Source organism: Opisthocomus hoazin, chromosome 6 (genome assembly GCF_030867145.1).
Source record: "Opisthocomus hoazin isolate bOpiHoa1 chromosome 6, bOpiHoa1.hap1, whole genome shotgun sequence".
NCBI classification, from domain to species: domain Eukaryota; kingdom Metazoa; phylum Chordata; class Aves; order Opisthocomiformes; family Opisthocomidae; genus Opisthocomus; species Opisthocomus hoazin.
The window spans coordinates 63544839-63568490 of NC_134419.1; the positions used below are offsets into that span (position 1 = coordinate 63544839).

Below are 23652 nucleotides of genomic sequence, written 5' to 3' on the forward strand. Positions count from 1 at the left end.
GGGAATATTCCTATTTCTATATAATTAAACCTATTCATATGATTAGGCACTCCCTGCAGAATTGGAGTTGAAGTCTTGATCCCACATATTCTTGAAGACAATGATGCTCCACATGAATGCAGCAGGCTATCTGTAGGCTGCCAAGAAACTGCAGGACTGGAATCTAAACCTGGATAATTAATCCATCATTCTTTGTACTTGAGATTTTGAGTTTAGTCGGTTGCTACATACTGAAAAAACCCCCGCAGTTCAATATTTGCATTGTGTTAATGAAGTAAGAATGACTTGTAAATGAAGAAAGAAATGGTTGAAACAATAACCTCAAGCCTATTCCTAAGTTTAAGTAAATAACACGAGACCAAAAAAACGTTGTGTATACTACAAGAAAAATAAATGAAGAAAAAAATGTTCCTTGTTCACTTTGAGCCAGTATTTGTTATTGCAATATACTTCATGCGGGAAAGAAAACTTTCAATAATAACCTATGTGCAGATGTATACAATTATCATTTTAAGACTCAAAAGGCAATGCAGATAATTTATTTTTTGTCACCATACGAAAAAAGCAAATTCAAATCTCATTTCTAACCCAATATCCCTAGCACGAAATATCTGACAGCATTCTTCAAAGCTGATGCAGAATGAAGCTGAATGCATTCAGTTGATTCCAGGCCTAAATTTAATTGTTGAAAAAGTCTCCTTTCAAAGACTGAATTTCCTAATATCCATCAATTTTTTTTCCCTTTTTGGACATTTTAAAAGAACATATTTCTTTCAAAGTTCTTACTATTGCACAGTGGAAACTTACACTGCTAGGGATGAAGGAAAAATGATGTGCAAGCACATCACATAAAATTATAAGGGCATTTCAACATATCTAGCATCGAAAACTTTGCTCATCCTCCATCTGAGGAAACTGAGAAAGTAGTTAAAGTCACCCTGTATTTTAAGAATGTAGATCAAGAATAAAAAAGGTGCTTCAGAAAACAAAAGTACTTTAACACAGGAGGTAGAGAAAAGAAAATGCTCTCTTTTTCCACAGTGGTATTACTGTAATTGATTTAAAATGTCTTGAATGTTCTGAATTTTTGTGGTATTTTAGGTAAGATTGCAAAAAAAATTACTTATGAAAATAGACCGGGGAGCTCCATGTGGCCTGAGAGAAATATGCCTTAACGTTCTGCTCATATTTAAGCATGAGAAACACAGATTAGAAAACGTGATTAGTCAAGACATGATGAAATTACTTCATACCTTTGCATGTAAGAAATTAAATCTTAAAATGGTCACGAAATCTCTATTAATACAAGTAGAAAGACTGCATAAAGAATATAAATGTGTTCTTTTTTTTTTTTGCATTGCACCAGTTTCAGTGTGAACAGGTACGGAGCTTCAGAGCAGGAAGTGATTACGTTTTAACCTGACTCTGCTCCTTTGGAGGATGAATACTCTGATTCTCAGTGAAGTGAGGCAAACTACAAATGACAAGGTGCTGGTTAAGTACAAACAATCCCCTAACAACATCCCCTCCCTATCAATATATTATGTACATTTTCTCTGAAATATTTAATGAATTGCGTTGCACAATACAGAAGCCAGAAAAGGATCTATCCCTTTGAGTTGTATCCCTCCCTTAGAAGTACCCCTCCTAAGTAGGGAGTCTCTTATACAAAAAAAAGTGCATTTCAGTAAGATTTTATGAGTCACAACTTGCTAATTTCACTCATGAGCTAACACTTTAAACTAAGGTAGTTTACAGGATTTGGAGACTGAGTAATAATTCAAACACTGTTGAACACTCACAACTTGTAGCTATTATCTTCCATTGTTTCTCACTTCTATTTTCATAGAATCACAGAATCATAGAATGCTTTGCGTTGGAAGGGACCTTTAGAGGTCATCTAGCCCAACCCCCCTGCAGTGAGCAGGGACATCTTCAACTAGACAAGGTTGCTCAGAGCCCCATCCAATCTGACCTTGAATGTTTCTAGGGATGGGGCATCTACCACCTCTCTGGGGAATCTGTTCCAGTGTTTCGCCACCCTCACTGTAAAAAAATTTCTTCCTTACATCCAGTCTAAATCTACCGTCCCTTAGTTTAAAACCATTACTCTTTGTCCTGTCACAACAGGCCTTGCTAAAAAGATTGTCCCCATGTTTCGTATAAGCTCCCTTTAAGCACTGAAAGGCCACAACAAGGTCTCCCCACAGCCTCCTCTTCTCCAGGCTAAACAACCCCAACTCAGTAGGATGGATTTTTATTCTTCTTTAGTGTTAACAGCCCCCTAAGGCATGCCAGAAACCTAATCATACAGATCTTATACAGATAAAACTCCAGCTCTGTATTTTGAGTACTCATTCCCTGTCACCCATAGTAAAAGTCCTGACTATTAAAGCTATGAGTAAACTATGAACCAACCCAAACAATTTGTTGCTACAAGTTTGATGTAAACAGTTACAATTCTATTCATCACACCCAAAGGGTGCACTGCCCATGATTAGAATACACATTTTCTCATAATCCACACTTCCAAAATTACGTACTGTAACCCCTCTAAGCCAGGTGAAACACACTGCAGTTGATTTTCATGTGCATGGAGCACCCAGAGCAAAAGCAGAACTCAAAAACAGTTTCTGGATACTCACAGCCTCTGAAAAACAGGTTCCTGAGCCTAGGGATGCCACCCTACCCCCATCAAGGTACATGAAACACCACTTAAAAACAGATGCTATCTCAGTCATGTTAATACAAGGAAGGAAAATGACTCAGCTGTGATATTTTCTTTGCCATTAGTCTGCGCTTTGCCAGTTCTATTCCCACCATATTTTCCCCTAAGACTGCATCTTAAAATGAACGTATCTAACATTTGAGTTTATATCTGTTTCCTTACTCTGGAAGTATCTTGACTGAGGATGGTATATGAAGAACATCCATTAATACCAGCTTTGCTAATTGTCTCCGTTTGCCCTTGTTGGTTGTAATTATTGAAATGACACAGGTTTTTCAGTGATGTGCACAATACAGGTGAATAAATAATACTGTATCTTAGAACTTCTTTTTGCTCTTGTCCTACAATCCTGTGTTGAAGCGGTTCAACATGCAAGGAGATTTTCTCACATTCAGTGCAACCCAGGAAAGACAGAAGTGGGAAACTAAGGCAAATTTGGGACAGAAGCAAAATAAAGACACAAGCAACTGACACATTTCTTCCAAGGAAAAGACTTGTATAGATTTTCCATCATAGAAAGAGGGTAAACATAGTTTTGGGGGACTATATTTAGCCCGATCCTCATGAAAGGATGCAAAGGGCTAGAATGAGGTCTACTAACACAGCCTGAGAGCCATCCAAGACTGCATTAAACTCTAAGCAAAAAAGATATTTTTAATATCTTTTTATATTTTCTTATATTTGAAGCAATTTTTTTTTTAATTAGAAAAAGGTGATGCCATGGCCCCAAGTATTTTTTTATAAACATCTGTAAAGAAAACACACATGCAAAAAGCAATACCTTAATTTGTAGGAGATCTGCATGAGAAACAGCATTCTGTCTCAGGAGAATTAGATAATTTTCTTTGTGGTGGAAATTAATAAATAATTATGTCTAAAGCGCTGTACAATTATTTTTATACTTTGACCTTTGCAATATTTTTTGTATAATTTAGTAAATATTTACACCATTTTCAGCCAAATCATTTATCTAAAGATTACTGATATTATGTCAACTACTTCCTAAACTTTAAATAAAATCTAGCTGGGGCACACAAGAAAGTCAGCACTTTTCCAAACACCTGTTTTGATGAGTCAACATTTTCTAACAGAAAAAGGCTTCATAAGAGTTATATGTCTACTGTAATTTGCAAAACAAATGAACTTTTACTACATAGAGCTGTTAGTTCAATAGCATCAATATAGCTCTGAGACCGAGAAACTAAATTCTAATATCTCATTCATTAGTGCAAACACTCCAAACCCAGGTTTAAGAGCAATCTTTTGTAACCCCCTTAAGACAAAAAACTCATACAGGTCTTTCCCGAGTGAAGAATTTGGCCTACAGAATCCCTCTTCTGCTGATGACATGCACAAGAGAAAATCATAGACCGCTTTCAGACCTCAGGTGGAATTTATAGCATTGGTATTCAGGAAAATGTAATTTTCCTCCTGTAAATTGAGAAATTTTTCTTTAGAGTCATGGAGAAACAGTAACAAGGCACTGCATGAAGCCAATATCACAATAATTTTCAGAAAAATACTCTGTCCATACTGTTATGAATTCATTACAGTCCCTCACAATTAAGGCAGAATCATCAAGCTGCTTTTCAGCCTTATTTCCAACACTGTCAAAAATTGCTTTCTAGTTGAACATTTCTGAGTTGGAGCTTTTTTGTAAAGAAGATTTAAGTAGCTTTTATAAGCTGTTAATGAACTATGCAAGCAGAATCCTGTGAATTCCAAAACTGTGCAGTTACTTAAATTAACTCTTATAAAAATCCTCAAAGCAGATTTTTAACTGTTTTCAATGGATGACTTCTTTGGCTGTCTTATCAGATGTATGAGAAAAACTTGCCAGAAAAATTTGAAAGATGATTTCTTCTCCCATCAAAACACAAAATAAATCTAAAGAGTTTGTGGCAAACTGCCCCTTGTAGCTATTCAGAATTTTTTTTACTGTCTTATTTCCTTTTCACTTACTTTGACTTTTTGGTTCATTCCCTAACTCGCCTGCAAAGATCTTTGCCATTTCCCTTCTATTTTTATTTTTTCTCTTCCATTCTTCTGTTCTCTGCTTATCTTGTGACTGTGATACCTCATGACCTCTTCTAGCATGTAGAAGGAAGATCAGTAACTATAAATATAAATGTCTGACAGCATGGGAGATGTTCACATGCAGGAGTTTTTAATTTTTAAACAACTTCTTAACATTTTCTTTAAGACACATTTCATTTAATTAGATCTATGCATATTTCAACACATATTATTCTTAAAACCTTCTCAACAGTTGTTATTATTTTGGTCCCAGACAGCCTTCTATTATTAGTTACTGAAAATGAAATTGCTAAATGTTGTGGGCACCATAAGCTGCCCAACAGATATTATGAGCACTGTGAAGTACCTGGCAGAAATCACAGAGCTGGTGGAAGGCTCAGCAAATATAATCACTGTGAAGCTCTCTGTGGATATTAAAAGCAGTGTCTAGCTATTGGCAGTCATCACAAACCTTGACAAGTGTTCTATGGACATTATAAATAGCAGTGAGAACTAGATGGCCCTTATAAATTCTGTATCAGAGGTGTGGTAAGCAGTCCTATTAGGAATTTAAGTACAAAATTCTGAGAAATTGCTTTCATTTTCTTGCTAAAATTCACAGGCTCATATTCATTGGTAACCGAGAAATACCAATTAACAGTCCTTAATCGATCCTTCTGATCATTCCAGCATTTTCAGAAAGGGCACTTTTCCTGCTGGGAAATGGATCTTGATGAAGATGCCCATTTTGACTCTCTATAAAATGCTAGCTTGATATTTGAGAAGTATTTCTGATTATCAGTAGTTCAATAGTACAGACTACTGGAAACTTCCCTGCCTTTTGCTCACAAGAGCTCATTCCTTATTTGCCTCCAGACAGGTATCTGTGTTTCCTTAACAATTCAGTCGATGGAACATCTATGGCTGGTATTCACATCCTTTCACATCTCTCCCAACTTGTAAATATTTGTATTTGCTGTTGTTTTTAAAACCAATTTTTTTGTTCTGATTCCAGTCAACCCGGATCCCTCTTCTGCTATAAATGTGTTAGCAACACACATCATTCCTCTCATGGTTATTAGGATAAAAGTGTTACTTCCCTTTTGTTTCGTAAGGCATTAGCAAAATCACCATCCAGGCAATTTTCTGTCATTCAAGAAATCAAAGATTCAAAGATTCTGTGATTAATGAAGTATGTGTGAAATTATACTTCTGATTATGGAACCCACCAGCATAATCTTAGGCAAAGACTTTTTTTCTCTGCAGTTCATGATACTTTTAGAATATCTAGGTTTGTCTGTTATTGCTAGGCAGTGTTCAGTGTGAGAGAAATTTTCTTTACTCATTCATATTTCTTTTGTTTCCTTCCTCACACCATATCTATCATGTTTGCTATGGTGGAAAATCTTTTTCAAAAAGTGATTTACTTACAGATCTTCAAATACAGAATTTGCCTAACTGAAGCTTACTGTAAAAATTCTATTCATCCCCAGGACGCAGTGCTAAAATGCACAGTTACATGTTTATAAAAATGAATACAAGAATGAAATCTGACATTTATGCCACACTGTCAGAGATATAACTTGAAAGGAACATTCTGTAAAATCCTGTAGAAATGCTCAGCTTCCTGTAGCATACAATGTAGAGCTACCATCATGAGTTAATGTTTTAAATCATAATCACGTTACCTAATATATAGTCAGGACAGTGGTGTTCTTGCAATATATTTATATGTATTATTTTGTATGAAATAAGAAACTTGTATTTTTTTCCATTCTCTTTCAATATTAGTTGTATTTTCTGTGCCATATGCCTGAACTTATCATGCCTATAAGCAAGTCAGATTTATTAACCCTTTTATTTTTTTTTTGCATAAATTTCTGTTTTTTAATATTTTCTCTGGATTCCACTTTAATTTGTAATGTTAAATGAGAGTACAGCTCACCACATATCAGCTGGTTTTCCTTCAGGTTACGAAATGACAGTCCTTGTAAAGCACTGGGGTAAGCACAAATTGTTTCCTCCGCTATTCGAACGGAAGCATTTCTGGCCCACTGCAAGACCCATTTTAGATTACAGTCACAAATGAGTGAATCAGTGTTGAAATGTCTAGAAAGGCAAAGACAGACCACAATTGGTACACATGCAATTTTCATAAACATACTTTTTTCTATTAGATTCAAATTATCTAACTTCAAAGAGAACTAATTCTAGATAGATGCATAACTATGGATGTATAATTATAGATGTATAATTATAAAGATATCCTGAGACAACTAACACACATTGTCCCACTGCTAACGACTTCCAAGACATTATGCCAAAATCCTGGTTTGGTTGCAGAACAGCATCACTGTCTACTGAATTAAATCTGACTACGTGCTTCTGCAGAAAGTCATACTATAACATGCTTTCACTTACTAAAAACTCTTTAAGTAGAAACTTGACCATGGAAGCATCTAGTATACATTTTTAAATCTGAGAGAGGTACCTTTATTATAAATAACGAGCAATTGTTACTATAGTTGCAGGAAAAATGTTTAACATTAGCGGTTTTATGTATTCAGTATTATTACATGATGTAATGCATGAAAACATGGAAAGGTATAAGATCATACAGCAAAAAAACCCAGGGATGCTAGTCAGGATGGCTAAACCAGGCTAGTCAGCAATGAGGTCAAGTTGCCAGCACTGTCCATTGCCCTGGGAGAGGTAGAAGGTGGCAGCTCATCAACAGTGATACAGACATTGATAACAAAATACTGCATGTTTTACATTTGGAATGCATTGCTAGAAACAATCCCATCTGAATGCATATTCAGCTCTGTTACATTTATTCTAATGCCTTTCTCAAATACTTCAGACTTCCGAACATAAGGATTCATACTTACAGTGCTTTCAGAGCTAGCAGCTCAGAAAAAAGTCCATTCATGAGACTTGAAAAAATATTCCCTGACAAATTCCTAGAAAACAGCAATTTACAGTCAATACTAACAAAAACAAGAAGAAAACAAAATTGTTATAGAGTCTAATTTTCCCAGTGCTAATTAAGAAATTCTGCTTTCTTGACAACAGTAAAAACATATTTAAATTTGTACATTGCTTTTATCGTAAATGACAGCAATATTCAAATCAAATCATACAGTTTTCTTTTATTTTCACAGCAGGTATACATACAATTCACTTGGTCTAATTAATAGGAATATTTCTACATATTTAATAGAATAGAATTCTAGAAGAGAATATTCTAGAATTTAAGTGAAAATATTCATACAATGATTAGTCAGTGAGACCTGTGTTGTATTTTTATAGTATATGTGTAATGCCACTTCAAGGTAAAGAAATAAAAAGAGTGTCCTAATTTAGTAACGCTCAGAAGAATTCAAGCAATTCCTTAGAACAGTAATGAGCTTTCAATGTAACTACACAAATTGTTTTATTACAAAGTACTCTAAACAAACTGATTTTTTCCATCCTTAAATTAAGGACATTTCCATTTTACTGTTTTACTATTTTTTGTCTTGATGTCAGAATGATTAAGCTGAATACTTGCATACAGATGCAATTTAATTTTCCCTAGTTCAACAGTATTGCTCTGCCAGTGTCTTAACAATATAAAAGGTAAATGCTTAATGTCAAGTACTACTATCTTTTTCTATACCAGTAAACGGAAAAATGAGTGCAGTATCTAAGATTAATGTTTCATACCGTATGAGTTACCTGCTTTTGAAATACTGATATGTGTTCCTTTCTATCCAGTGCCTGAAGCCTACGTCTGAATTCAAGGATGGCTACAAAATTTCAGCTATCAGTGAAATTTCAGATCTCTTCACTGGAGATTTATTATCGCATATAGAAAAAAAAACGACTAGTAAAGAAAATACTTTCATTACTTTTTCATTAAAAAGGATGCTTTTTATAATTATGGATTTTAATTCTTCTTTCTACAAACTAAAGAACGTATACTAAACTGAAGATACAAATTCAGATCAGGACCAATTTTCCACCAGTGAGGAATCTACCAAGCTGCAAAAGATCTGAGCCAGATTCATAAAATAAGGAAAACAAAAAACTCAAGAACCATGCTTTCTACAGAAACCTGAACAGATACATATGGATCAATTAATTCAAGAAAGAAGAGAGAGTATTGTTAATTTATAAATTACTTTAAAGAAAGCTATGGAGCATTCTTGAAATAACAACTAATCTTATTTTTATATACAATTTTTCACCACTGAAATAATAAAAAAAAGCTGAACTTTGAACACTTTAAATTTTCATGGTAGTTGAAAGCAAAATTCTACTAATACAGAAAAATAAACTGTCTCAGCAATGTTAAGTGAAATTATTTGTCATTATGTTGAGTAACGATGAGATGTGTTGATATAATTGAACTCATTATTAAGATTTTGTCTAACAGTGCAACTTTAATACAGTTACGATGCAAAGGTCTTGGGAGATGGAAGGTCTTTCAAGTATTCTTCAAGTGTGGGTATGTCTAAAGGTGGAAATGAATGTTTGCTTGTAGCTGCCTATTTCTGTATCCTTAATATTTCGGATTCATCAACAGGAACTAAAAATATTGAGCATTTCACAAAGACTCGGTTACCTCTTTACTTAAAATTACACGAATCTACTCATGTGCTTATTGGACATAAGCCCTGACAAGGCATATGCTGAAGCAGCTCAGTGAACTGGGACATTAAACAGACTACATCAAAAAGTGATAACCCTGACATTTACACTGAAGTAAACCAGAAGCGGTTCCACTAATATGAAAGCCGTTACAGTAGTACAAACCTTCTGACGGAGGACAATCGTGCAGAACTGAAGGACGGGGAAAGCAATCTGCCTAGCCTTGCCTGGATGGCAGCCAGTGGGCAGAAATATCGGGGGTATCTTTTCTCTGCCTCACCCCACCGCAGTATGACATTTCCGATCTGATGCAAATCCCCTCTTTTCCCTGAAATAGCTATCCAGGCTTCATACAACAACACAGAACGCCAAGTCTGAAGTTTGGTAATTCTGTTTGGATCAAAAGAAGGCCTTATGTCTGGTCAATATTTTAGGAAATGGGGAATAAGTCATTGCACAGCTGATGTAGCAGAGTTCAGCAGATGCATGGTAGCTACACGCCTGCCAGGGATGCCCATTCTGTATCTACTGAATCTATGTACTTTCCAAATGTTAATGACCTACACTATGTTAACCTAAAAATTCCTGACTGATGTTCCACTTACAGATTTTTGGTTTCTCTTCATCATGACAGAGAAGTATGTAACCCTTTTCTTCAGTGGTTTTGCTGGAATAATTGAGTTCCTGACAGTTCAAAAGTCAGCACAAAGCCAGCAAACCAATTTTTTTTATTCTTTTATTTCTTCTGGCAATGACCTGGTTTGAAGTTTCCATATTACCACCAATAATTAGCAAACTAGGATCATGTTCACAGTGCTGTATAGGTCATAAAGGAATACATTTCTATGCCCAAGAAACACGTAATTACAGTATATGCATCTTGAACAGTGGGAATAGCTTCTTCTCTAACAAAACTGTCAGAAATCTTCTTAGATCACCCCAATAACATACACATTTATGAGTTTGATATCTGCAGCACCCTGCAATTGCCTGCTTCTGTCAGTTCATGTCATTTATATTATATATTACAATATTGCCAAATGGATAGTGTTGTGAAATTCAGTCATTTCAGATGTCCTAAAAACCCACTCTAGCTTGATTTAAAAGGACATTTGTTCTAAAAACATCTGTATCACCTAGTTTGCAAACATTTCAAACAAATTAATGCACTCCAAATCTGATAGCACTTACTATGCCATTACCTTACTCCATTAAAAGAAACATGTGCTTTCTGTTTTAACAGAAGTAAAACATTTTAGTCTTATGTATAAGGTCCTACACTTATTTTTTCATCTACGAAATCTCTTGTGCTTTTACAGAAATTAATACAATACTTCTGCAAAAAGCTTTAATATAAATGACAAATGCCATAAAAACGTCAAAGGCAGTTATGTGTCTCAAAGGACCATTTTGAGGCAAAATATAGCTAGAAGAAGGAGTATATGAACATGAAGAATGCTTCACTTAACGATCAGTATTAAAAAGCAAAAGCTGAATGCATGGGTGACAGATTGATCTGTGCAAAAAGGCTGGGATAGGAGGGGTAAAAAATGACAACAGAAAAACAGACAGGGCAGGTTATGGTGCATGTTTCCTTGATGTTGCTAAAGTGGGGTCTGTTTGATTCCCTGTGTTCCTGGTTTTGTAGGTTATCTCTGGCACAAACAGAAGTGATTGGTTGCTTCAATGACAGCAGGAATTTATGGTATAATATTATCATAAATCTAACTGATGATGACGATTCAGAGGCAGGATGAAGAATAAATCAGATCTACTTTAATCAAACAATTAGAAGTAAGGAGAAAAAATCCTGTTTCAAACTTCCAAAAGGAAGATCCAGCAGTAGCTGCTTGCTGAAACAGGTTTAAGGCTACAACATTTCAGAACCTGAAGGGCTAACTTACAGGGGAATGAAATCTGGTATATCAGTACAGTGGCACCATCCCAGAACTCCACAGCTCTTGATATTTAGATTAAATATAAACAGAATTGATGTGGATGGCAGCTCCATTACCTAGCAGAAATATATTTGCATACATAATTCTGGAACAAAGCACTGAAACATGGTAACTGAGGGGCCAAAGGAGATTTGGAAGATTTGTTGCATTCTATTATGTCACTCCTATTTAGAATACATGCACCTCATCACAGAATAAACATAGTCAAAGGGCTATATATAAGCCAAAAAAAGTTAAGCTAATAATTTAGAAGGCATAATAAATCTTCTGTTATACTGTCGGAGGCACTGTCAGCTGCATCTGTCATATGATGTGAAAGCATTTTGAAATCATTTTCCAGAGCACAAATCATCAAATCCAAGAAGATGTAAAAATTAGATCAGTCTCAAAGAACATAATCGCAACTCACTGGCTGCAGCAATTTCAGGAGCTGTGTGAAATTTTAGATTTCATTAGTAACCTGAAATTCAGTTCCTATTCACTGAAATATCCTGACTGCAATCTGAATAAAAGTCGTCTTTTCTACATTATCAAGAATCTTGCAAATGCTTGTGGTTTCTGTACGTGTGCATGTTTTCAAAACAACACTACATGATACTACTAATTAATTTTTTCTTAATTCAAGAATGCCATAGGCAGTCCTGTTCTAAAACAGACTGCACAAAACCACCAGGCCCTTTGAAGAGTGTTTGCATTATCCCTGAAAGCTCCGACAGTTCTCATCCTTCATTTCAGTGAAGTGTTTAAACATACCTTCACCCTACTCAGTTTAGATATATGCATCACCTCATTTGATTAAACACCCTATGTCGTTTTGGGCCTAGGGCTTATTTTTCAACTCTAATTGTATTTTTTCAAACTGAATTAGACTTACAAGATTGAGTGAAACACACTGCGTTATTTTGTTTCACCTGGTATTTGTGCTTGTAAACAGTATCAGAAAACCTCAGCTCTGTACTTCACAGAAGGTGTGTTAAAAGATTTATGTCCTTTGCTCCTTCCAGTGGACTCATGGCTCTCCCTACTGGTTTTAATAACAGCCTGCAAAGATCCTTGCATACTTCATCTGTGCTAAAGTAACACAGGAGAGCTCTAACTACCACAATCAACAACTGCATAAATCAGTGCATATGTATATACCTTTATATTGCTCCTTCAATAATCTAAACCACACTTCATGGCTCTGAAACCAGTTCCATGTTTAAGAACTTGTCATCTTTTCCTTGGTACAACTACATACACTGATGTTACACTAAGTAAATGCTTCTCCACAACCTTTTCAGGGAACAGCTTTCTCACACCCCTGAAATGACACCTAAACACAATTCAGAGGTGTCAGTAGCAACAGAAGCATGACTTACTGTTTTTTAAACATGTTTAAGAAGTTTGATTCTAGGAAGTTTGTATGAACTTCCAAGGGATTTTTTTCCCCCTGGAGATGTTAGAAAAGTACCAGGTAGCATTAGCTTGCAGTCAATGAACAAACACCAGTTCTTACACCAGATGAGATCCCAGCTCAAATAATTACTATCAGTTTTATGTCATTATAGGGATTTCTGAGATTGATGAACAAATGATACTGTGAAGCAGCAGGGAATAGGTCCTCTTGATTGAGATTATGGTTGTATTTCTTCACAAAATAATCACTGACCCAACAAGAGTAATGATACTCTTGACTTTGGTTTGCTAAGGAGGACAGTCCCTAGAAAAGAGAAAGTCCTAACTTTTGACATAGCAGTCAGGGATGGATTTACTGCAGATGAAATGGGAATTCAGACTTATCTATTACTATGCCTCTCATTTCCAAAGGACAGACTTCTGATATTAAAAAAACTAAATAAAGCAACTAGTGAAGAACTACTAAAATACAGGAACTGGAATGCAGGATAGTCCCATTTGTTAAGTCAATGGTAGAAAGAAATCCAAATAAGAAAAATAGAAGATAGACTAAATGGAGCAATAACCAAATCTTAAATCTTAAAAAACAAAATCAAGTTTTAAAAAGATCAAAGAAGTGGAGATACTATAATAAACACAAAAAGGTTATAAAAAAGACAGGAAGCATAGAATTACCAAAAATTCAGTTAAACTTTGGAAAGTCTACTAAAACAAGGTGCAAAAGACACTTTAACAATACTACTGTACTGTAAGTAAGAAATGAAGAAAGCGTAGATATTATATATAGCCTAAATATACCCCATTACTGCTATTTTCTGTTCTATTTAGTAAGCTTGGTTAATTGGATTATAAGTATTTATGGGAGAAGCATGTACTGAATTCTGGAAATGATCTTTCCGAAGCCCATCTACAGTACGATTACTGATCTGCAGAATTAGTTAAAATCCAAAAATTACCTGGGCAAATAGAGGCCTTCTAGGCTAATTCCACTCACATGAAAACACTAGTATAAATGTTGGTGGTTTTCTCCTGCTTATGTAGTGTCATGTTAGATGTATACTAAAACCCATAAATAATTTTCCTTGTCTAGAAAATTAGTGACTTTTAAATATGATTACATGATACATACTCAATAGATGCATATTGATTTTTTCCCTATTTCTGATTTACCTACTTTTTTTTCCATTTTCTTTCTTTTACAACTCACTCAGTTACTGCATCAAGTACAATGAGGCTAGACTAACAGGTCTACAGTTACCAGAATCATCATTTTTTCTACCAACTCATGGATATAACATCCATAAAAGCACGAAGAACCTGGCGTTAATAGCATTTATTGTAAGACACTGCAAGAAATGCACAGGACAGAAGGGAGGGGAGTGAGACATTACTGGTGTTCTGCAGAAACAGTCCTGTGACTGTATTTAGTGCTTTCGCTAATGACTCTAGCTCAGAAACGTAAGCATGTGAAAATGAAATCTCGTGATAGCAAAACCAAGGATTGGTCAATATTAAGAGAACTATCATACAAGAAGAGGTGAACATTCTTGAGTGTGAGAGGCCTAGTAATCTCATTAAATAGTATTATCCGAAGTAAAAAGTGTAACAAGACTGTCACTTGAGAATTACACTTAAGAAAGGTCTAATTCAAATATCTGCTATAAACTGGGGCCTCAGACAGAAAACAATACAGAAAGCCCTGTATCTACACCCACTTGGAAATGAAAGTTAGCCCCATCTTGAGGAAAAGGTAAATATTTACATAGGATACACAAAAAGACTAGATGCAAGAAAAGACAGTATAGAGGGAACCGGTGAGACTTTCTTTGGATCTATATGCTCAGAAAAGATTTGCCAACACTAGGACAGGTACACAGCTTACCAGAATAAGCAGCGATATGGCAAATCTCTTTTACCAAAGGAAACTGTAATAGTGTGGTTTGATCAGCATATTGTGCCCCTTTCCAACACGCTGGCATCAGTGAAGGATGTGGAGATATACTCCTGTTCTTCAGAGGAGAGGGATAGTACAGCCAAACACTGTCACAGAACAAATGTTGTATGCTCACTGTGAATGAATTTTACTATCACAAGACTGAAGTTCTGCATTTAACTTGTAATTAGCTTTTAAGACAAAGTCTGGAAGATTTACAAATGTAATTTTTAGACATATTTTCCTGAGAGAGCAGGGATTTGAACAGTTTCTATTGAGGTGTCTACCTCAATAGAACAGTTTCTACCTCAATAGAACAGTTTCTATTCTATATGTTCCTAGCATCCAGAAGCACCTTCCATTTAATAAGACGGCTTCACCTTTTTGAATTAAATATACCTCCTGTGGTAATCTGGCTATATAATCAGTCATGTTCACTGTGCACAACAAAAGGAGACCCAGCAACCCCCAGCTTGCCCGATTTGGCAGCTCACTGGAGATGAGTAAAAAGAGGTCCAGTCTGCACCTGTGCATCAACATGCTATCAAGGCTCTTCCCATCATCTCTTCTCACCTGTTTTCATAAAAGAAGATCTGGCATAGTTACTCTCATGAATGTGGTCAGTAAGCATGCCAGATTTCAGCCTTTTACCTGGTATTATCTTGACCTCACATCAGATCTTTCTAGAAAGATTTCCCTGTTTTTCCAAGGAAATGCCAGAACTGGCTGGAGAGGAAGAAAATAAAGTATGAGATTTGCAACATGCTGTGATGCAGTACAGGAATTTATTTCCCTTTCAGGAATGAAGACAGATGTGAATGAAGACACAGAGCCCTCCTGGGCCTGGCCAAATATTCATTTAACCAGGACCCTTCCTGTGAATTGTCCTCTTTTTGCCAGGAAAGTTGCAGCCAACTTGCTCAATTCCTAGCACTGGCCTATGCTGTACCACACCTTTGGCCATTCCTTTGTGTCCATCTCTGAAACTTCTCTAGTTTCAGTCATCCTTTTGAGATGAGCAGACTGGAATTGCCCAAAAAGGCAGTTTCTCTTCTTTTTGCTGTAGTACAATGGATGTTCTCTGAATTATTCTCTCTTCTTTAAATAATACTTCATAATGTATTTTTTAAATGATACTAATCAGAAGTTTTAATGGCATTATCCACTATAATCTCAGAACGTCTTTTCTATATTTTAATGGTTAGGCCAGAACAGATCTGTTTTTCTCCCTTTCGTGACTTAATATTTACCTACACTAAATTTCATTTGCCATTTTACTGCCCAGTCATGGAGTCCTGTCCACTACACTTCCACCCTTCTTCAAAATCAACCCTTGTCTGTAATTCCCTGGTTAACTTAGTATCTACTAGCAACCTTTGTCATCACACTTTTTCTCTCTTCTTCCAGGTCATCTGATTCTCCCTAAAACTGAATGGTCTGGGTGTACTATCACAATCTCATATTTTCTGAGTGCTTTTCCTAGAATAGTCTGATAATGTATTGATCACACTGGCTCTCTGGCATGCTTATGGATATGCAAGTTGATTGTTTTGCTCTCTAGACCACGTCCCACTGCACTTGGATATAATAAACTGATGAGTCAGAAAGTAGCATGACAAATAAAGTGTACAACACAGTACCTTAAACAAACAGTATAAACTGATACTTTGGAAGCAATCTGAACTACCCTGATATTCTAACTTTATTTGATACTTCACACATTTCTTTCTCAGTATATGCTTACTTTTTTCTGTAATACACTTCAGAAAAAAAAAATCTAATTGAGCTGTAATGGATAGAAAGAGTAATGTATCTTTTTAAACCAGTGTGTTGTTTGTGTTCCTGACCTTTAATCATTTCCAAGATACCCAAAGAGAAATTCATTCAAACAGAAATGTCACAGCCTCTTTTCAGTGTGGAAATGAAATATATTCAATTTAATTCCTTCAATTCTGAAAGATTTTACAAACAGAAACAACAGCTTTAAAATATCAAGTCATAACAATCAAAGGCTCAGGAGAGGGGTTATTTTTAAGTCCAAAACCTGTAATTTCCTTATAATGACAGCTTATTACCAACTATACTCAGGTAAGCCATGTGACAGTGGTATTATACTCACAGTTTGTGAAGACTGTTAAGTCCAACAAACATTTCTGGTGTTAGGCAACCAATTCTATTATTTGAAAGATCCCTGAAAGAAAGAAGAAAAATGGTGAAACATTAGGTCTGTCTTATTGATATACACACCCACACAATCACATACAGCCTCTTTAACACTTCAAGAGTTAGAGACAAATGAGAAATAAAACCTTTTTCCATAATGTAACATAACTGAATTAAATAAATTTAACAACTTTTATATTAACATTATTGATCAATATTCCACAGTTAAACATACCATACTGAAACTAGTATTAATGGTATTTAAATATGACTTTATATCTGCAGCAAATAAAAAAACAGGAATTATTTCCAATATAAAGAACTTTCTTCATCAAAGTTACTAGCACCTGTTTATTTACTTATGAAAAATACTATGCATTTTGTTGCATGCAATATTCAACCAATACTGACACATTTTTACTGTTTACTAATCGCTCATCTCATTGATAGCATTCTTTCTTGCTGAAGAAATCATAGAAACCAGAGGGCAATTTATTTTTGAGCTAGTAAGAAGGTCAGTCTTCACAAGCACTTGGCAATCTCTTCTCAGAGCAATACTGTGACTGTCTCAGACCACAGACAGTAGAAGGCATTATGTTCCGTGACTCTTGTCTGCAGGAAGGTGAATGGACATTTTCTGTACAAGTCATACATATGGCATAACGTATAGGATACTTATAGGAAGGAGACAAAAAATTATGTCGTGATAACGACATGAATACTCCTTCTTGGTGCATTCTGAATTAGTGTTTCATTTTTTTACCTTGACTCAAATTTTCCTTCTTATCAAGTATGTTTTTTTAAAATAATTGAAGTAATGTAAGGATTTTAAGAGATTATACATCCATTAAAATATTAAAATTGATCTGAAAATATTTTTATTTCAGAATTAGTGGTAGTCTTCCAATTCTTTTGTCACATTGTGCAGATTCCCTATTTTTCTGTTGTTACATGGAACACTCAAGTAATCAAATAGGAGAATAAAGATTGTAGTTTGACAAATCCAGTTATTGCTTCAGTGGAGACATACCCAATTAGCTAGAACATGAAGGCAGTATCTTTAGACTTCACTACAAAGTCATCTTCTATTAGACACAGTACAATTGTATAATTAAATGATGAAATATTGCATTACAATGAAAATATTCCTTAAATGCATGTCAGGGATATTAAGTAGCCAATAGCTGAGAAAATAGTATGGATAAACATACAGTGCAATCCTTGCATATTAGTTTTATTCTTTAAGTTTTCCTAATGACAGCTACACAGTAAATCTATAAATGAAAGTTTAAAACAAACATCTATCTATCTATCTATCTATCTATTTATCTATCTATCTATCTCTCTATCTATCTATTAGAAGAGGTAAATAGCACTTCAGGACATGGTTTAGCAGGTATGGTGGTTGATGGGTTGACAGGTTGGACTTAGTGATCCTAGAGGTCTTTTCCAACCTTAATGATTCTATGATTCTAAGAACCTACCCCGAATTCTTAGTTGGGTAATGCTTTACTACTGCGTAAGCAAAGTCTGAACACGTATAGAAGAAATGCATCACTGAGTGGGGCATAATTGGGGTAACAAAAGTAAATATCATCTAAACTTATCAAAACAAGTGCATATTTTTCTAAGCCTGGTACACAGTAGAATGGCATTTTTAATGAAGCGAAGGGCTACATCCTCTTTTCTAACAGTTTATTTCAATGAGTGTTATTTTCACAATAAGATATATGGCAATGGCTGAAATCTCTGTATCGTAAAAGATGTTTTCTAAAAAAAAAAAAAATTAACAAAAAGAAAAGACAGCTTGCTGCACATTGCTCCACACTAATGTGTGTTACATTAAACATAATTCAATTTGTAATGTACAAACCTGGTGTTCCTTTTGAGGTGTAAGACATTTAACTTACTAATGCTGACTTGTAAAATTGATGTTAAGGAAACAAACTCTCCTCTGTTGAATAACCAAGTGCCATAATTTCAGCCCTTCACAAATTTTCAGTTTGCATCAATTTTCTGTGTACCCTTCCAAGTAAGCCGTTGAAATAATTCAGTTTGTCATTCAAATACAGATTATAACAGTTGTCCAAATCATTCACAGAAAACATTCTGATGTTGACAGCCTACAGTTTGTCTTGTCTGACTTGCCATAGCTGTATCTCTTGCAACTGCCCATATTACATCAGCTTCTGCTTTTCACAGCATCGTTTATATTTTACATGTGAAATAAAATGTGAATGTAAAGTACAGTCTTAAAGTAATTACGGTATTCAGCATTCAGCAGGAGTTTACACTACTTATTCCTTCTGCTCAACTGTCTTGTCACATCAGTGACAAGGTTTTTTTTGAGATCTAGCATAAATCTCAACGTTGGCATTCCTAGTTTGCTGAAGAATCTTTTCTTCTCCCTTTTCCCAAAGCCTCCTGCCTTCCTCTTCCCGGCCTTGGCTCTCCCGGCTGCCCCAAGGCTCCACCTGCGCACTCCGCAGATGTGCAGCACAGGTTTCCTGATTTTCCCACAAGAGGTCAGGGTTGTGTTATTAGAGGATGTGGCCAAAGCAACAATTGGCACTCATTTTGATCATTTCTATTGTATTGTTATCCCTGTATACAGAGTGAACGAAAAAGCTTCAACCTAATATTTTTGTTTGTACTAAAAATGTATGCAGTCCTCTGCCTTCATCAGTAGTGTGTCATTGGCTTTCTACCCAAATGCACTAAAGCTGAGTGGTTGATGTGAGACAATACCGCTACCTGTATGATCAGAGGTGGAAATCTTCTACTTAGGTTGTGCAGCGTTCCCTGTATACAGCAGTTGGGGAATTTAAGCTCAGAGCAAAAAAGAAGAAGGATTTGTAAATTTAGTTTTCTGTGAATTTCCATTTTTTCTCATCAAATCCTCCCATCCCACAAAAATAATCCTGGATTTCTCACAGGTTGTCTCATCGTATGTAAGACAGCACAGACGATGGCTAGGCAGATTTCTGGAATGTGCTGGTGGCCTGGTTAGCCAGTCCACGGACATTGGGATGCTGTCACTTTGAAAATTAGAGTTAAAAAAGGGTTCATCTCACTTTTCCTTTAGGCTGAGTATAACTAAGGAGAGTCTGTAGTCCTTGTCAATTAAAAGCAAAAAGGCCCACTTGCAGGATCTTAGGAACTTAAACATTTTTACCTTCTACAAATGCAGTATAAAAAATTCAGCCAGTGCATTCAAAAGTACTATGAGAACATTTTCAGATAAAGGAATGGAAGAATGGTGGACAGGGAATATATCGCATAAGCCTTGTTTCCTCAGAAAACCACACTAAAAATAAAGAGTAAATGTGAGAGGGATGAAAATGGTAGACAAACTCCAAAACATGACGAAGTCTCCTTTCTGTGAATTTATTTTATAGACCTGCTCTGTGACAAAAGTAAAGTAGACCTTCCACAATGAAAAAATTAGTGTAGCACAAAACATGGTTTACACACATTTAAACCACTTAGTTTTATTTCTGATTGATGTCTACAATGTATATAGCAGCCATATTGTCTGATAAGTGATTAATTAGGCGCTTTTTTAACTTTATAGATGTACTTGTTAGGATATTTAATGGAGACCAAACAGATGATTTTAAATGGCAAAAGACAAAAAAGAAGGGGGGAAGGGATAAAAAGAAGGGAAAGAAGAAGAAAAAGGCATGGTAAATTTAAAAAGCACAGTATGTGATTTTCTATTTTACAGCCAGTGTCATTATGTGAGCATTGCTTAGTGGCATATTTGAGTTCCCAAGGATATAAATGTCAATACAAACACAATTTTCAGAATAATTCAAATGGAATTAATACTTACAGGCGCTTCAGTTCTGAAAGTCCATGGAAGGCCCCTGGCTCAATTGTGCTGATCAAATTATTCTTCAGATCTCTAGAGAGGCACAATAGGAGGAGTAATTAATTATCACTTTACCTACTGTACTACTGTTATACATGAGTGTGAAATGCAATGCAATTCTAGCTTCTATTTATCTTAGTAAAACCAAGAATTAATTTCTTTTAAATAGTAACACCATTTGCAGTTTATAAAAACCTTTTTTCCCAAGAAAGATGGTTAAGATCAGAAGTTAAAAAAAAAAAATCTGCTTGTTTTAATTCCTCTCCTATTTGTACTTTTCAAAACAAGCCATTGTACCAGCCATTCTTGCCCCATGAAAAATGTTTTAATCAATGAGTGAATAAAATAATCAGTCAGCAAAGCAAGAGCCTTTTAGTTTGCTTATTCATTGTGCTGTGCACTTTACAGTTAATAAATTTCTCATTTCCACCTAATGTAGGCAAAGGAGGTGCATGTGAGACAAACACATAGGTCAGGTTTCCATCCTTAAACACAAGCAATTTCTCGTGTTTGGCACATAGGTGCTTCATTTTGCACTTGGTGACAATCCAGAGGATCGGCTGTTGCGAGGATAAAGAATATTTCACTGGCATTAGTAATCCCATCTGCTCTTGACACAGTGCTTGGGGCCGTGGCATTGCCCTTAGCGCAGTCCCCACAGAGATTTACTACTGAATTGTCTCAAGACACTTCGTGATGTGAACCCTGAGGAAATGCCTTCAGTGCAATTAGATAAGCAGGCCTAGGAGATAAATGCTGTAAATTCTTCTAGAGTCAGTGTTCCTTTTCTGACAATTTGCAATTCATAGGGAACGACTGGTGTGCAATAATATCAGTGTTGTTTCTCAGACTGGCCTTTTCCATATACTGCAGCAGATACGCCGCTTGACTCTGCCAAAGTACGGATGTATCAACAGCCACATGAGTCATCTTATTTATGACTTTTTATTTTACTGCAAATAAAATGCACACTAGGTGAAATCTTGCTTCCACTAACTGCAGTTGCCCTCAGTAGGGCAAGATATCATCCAAAATGTTCAGTTCACAGTAGGATATATTGTAATTTCAAAGTCAAAATCATAAATAAATATTTCTGTATTTTGCTAGTCATTTTTGCAGATCTTTTGAATACAGTTCCAAAAATTTGTCACACCCATTTCGTTTAGTGTTGACATCTATATGTGATCAGTTGCTAACAAAGATCTCAGTCAGACCCATAACAGCCAAGCTCAGCTTTCAGCCTGCAACATGCAACACTCAGAGTCCTTAAGAAGGCGATAAGACATTCTGATTACTTACGTACAAGGCATTTTGTCTTAGATATATGAAATGCAGAGATATCAAAAGCACAGCAGACCAAGACTGTAATTTTGATGGAGAAAACCCCCTGAAGTCCATATCATCACAGTTTAGAAAGTATTTCTAGATACTCAGTCGCTAAAGTTGTAAAATCCTAACTGTAAACAAGGTTCAAGGTAATCACTCAGCATTTTTTAAAGTCCATTCAGCTCAAAGTTTATGCTGCGTAATCGGCAAGGTATGATACTCAGCTGTGTTCACAATAACCACGTATTGCAACCTCACTTGTCCAATATTTTTAGATTAGTGTTCTTTGTTCGAGCTTGATCTACATAGTGCTTTCATCATGACTACGTGTTGCTCCCAATCTTGTGACATTATTGAAAAGAAAACAACGAAGGATCAGGAAAAAGGTATGAAGGGAGCTATTTATTTAAAATTGAAACCTAACAACAGTCTATGCTTTGAGTCTTTTTAAAATGTAACTACTGCAAAGCATACGGGTTTACTTACTACAAGTATCTGTGATTAAGTAACTTAACTCAAATTACAAGTATTCATAAAGCTATGAAATATATTAGAAATTTTTTTAGCCATGCATGTCTGAAAAACACTGGTTTAGTTTCTTAACTGTTTTTATCTTACCTTGTTTCAGATATTTCAAAGTTCCTTTTTTCAGTTGCTATTTTCACTAATGAACCACTATCTGTTCATTATGCAAATAAAATAGCCTTGATAAAATATGCTAATCTCAGTCCAACACAAATACAATGGATATTACAAGAACATATTAAAACTGCATCAATTATTCCAGCTGCTGAGTACTGACGTAACTTTTGAACAGCAATGCATGAATGTATGCATATATAGATACTTAAAGCATACACATTACACAGCATAGGTCTTTCCCATTTTTCTGAGCCACAATGGCAGTCTCTCACTCATCACTAAGCTAGTAAAAAGCATAAAACCCAGAAGTGCTTCCTTTTGCCTGCTACTGTGCAGTACGGAGATAAGCGTGCCTGTACTGCCTGGGAAAGCGAGCCATTTGGAGCCCATGAAATTCCTCATAGGCTCAAGAAAACAGCAACATGAACCAGAGGCAGGGAGGGAAAAGGTGGCACACAGGAGGTGAGGAAAAAAAAGGACAGCGTCAGTTCCAGAGACAGGTAAAAGCGCCGGAAAGCGGCAGAGCTTGGGCAAGGGCTTGACAGAGATTTAAGCATTCATAAGAAAGCTGCACAGTCTGTAAGTAATTTTAGGCCTAGGTCTAAGCTCTTTGCTTTCTCCTGGAAATGATGTAAGGAAACCAACAGCAGAAACACAGACATCAATGTTGGTGCTTGCACTGATTCTTACCTGGCAAAGTAGACCACAACCCAACGAACAACAGCGGGGAATTAGGGGCTACAGCCATGCTCCTGTGGGTATTCTGCCCTTCTCCCTGTTCCCTAATCCAGGCCAAGCAGTTTTCTTCCTTGCTTTGTCCCCTTCTACTGGATTTGGATGAAACTGGGAGTAGCTGATTTTATCACAGATGAAATACAGTGGATGATGCTTGTTATCATGAAAACACTCCCGAAGAACTGGAAGCAGCTTTGTATTTTTTTTAAATTCTGTGGTCAAACATCTTCATCTTAGTTCCCTG

General features: G+C 35.8%; 1 protein-coding gene across 1 annotated transcript in view; it reads right to left on the bottom strand.

Moving 5' to 3' along the window:
* ADGRA1 (adhesion G protein-coupled receptor A1) overlaps nt 1-23652 on the bottom strand; it is a 294207-nt gene that overhangs the window by 170910 nt on the left and 99645 nt on the right. Inside the window, exons 3-6 of the mRNA XM_075423515.1 lie at nt 20667-20738; nt 16788-16859; nt 7636-7707; nt 6690-6853 (exon numbers count right to left, since the gene is read on the bottom strand). Of these exons, the coding sequence (XP_075279630.1) occupies nt 6690-6853; nt 7636-7707; nt 16788-16859; nt 20667-20738 (380 nt within the window). The remainder of the gene's footprint in view (nt 1-6689; nt 6854-7635; nt 7708-16787; nt 16860-20666; nt 20739-23652) is intronic.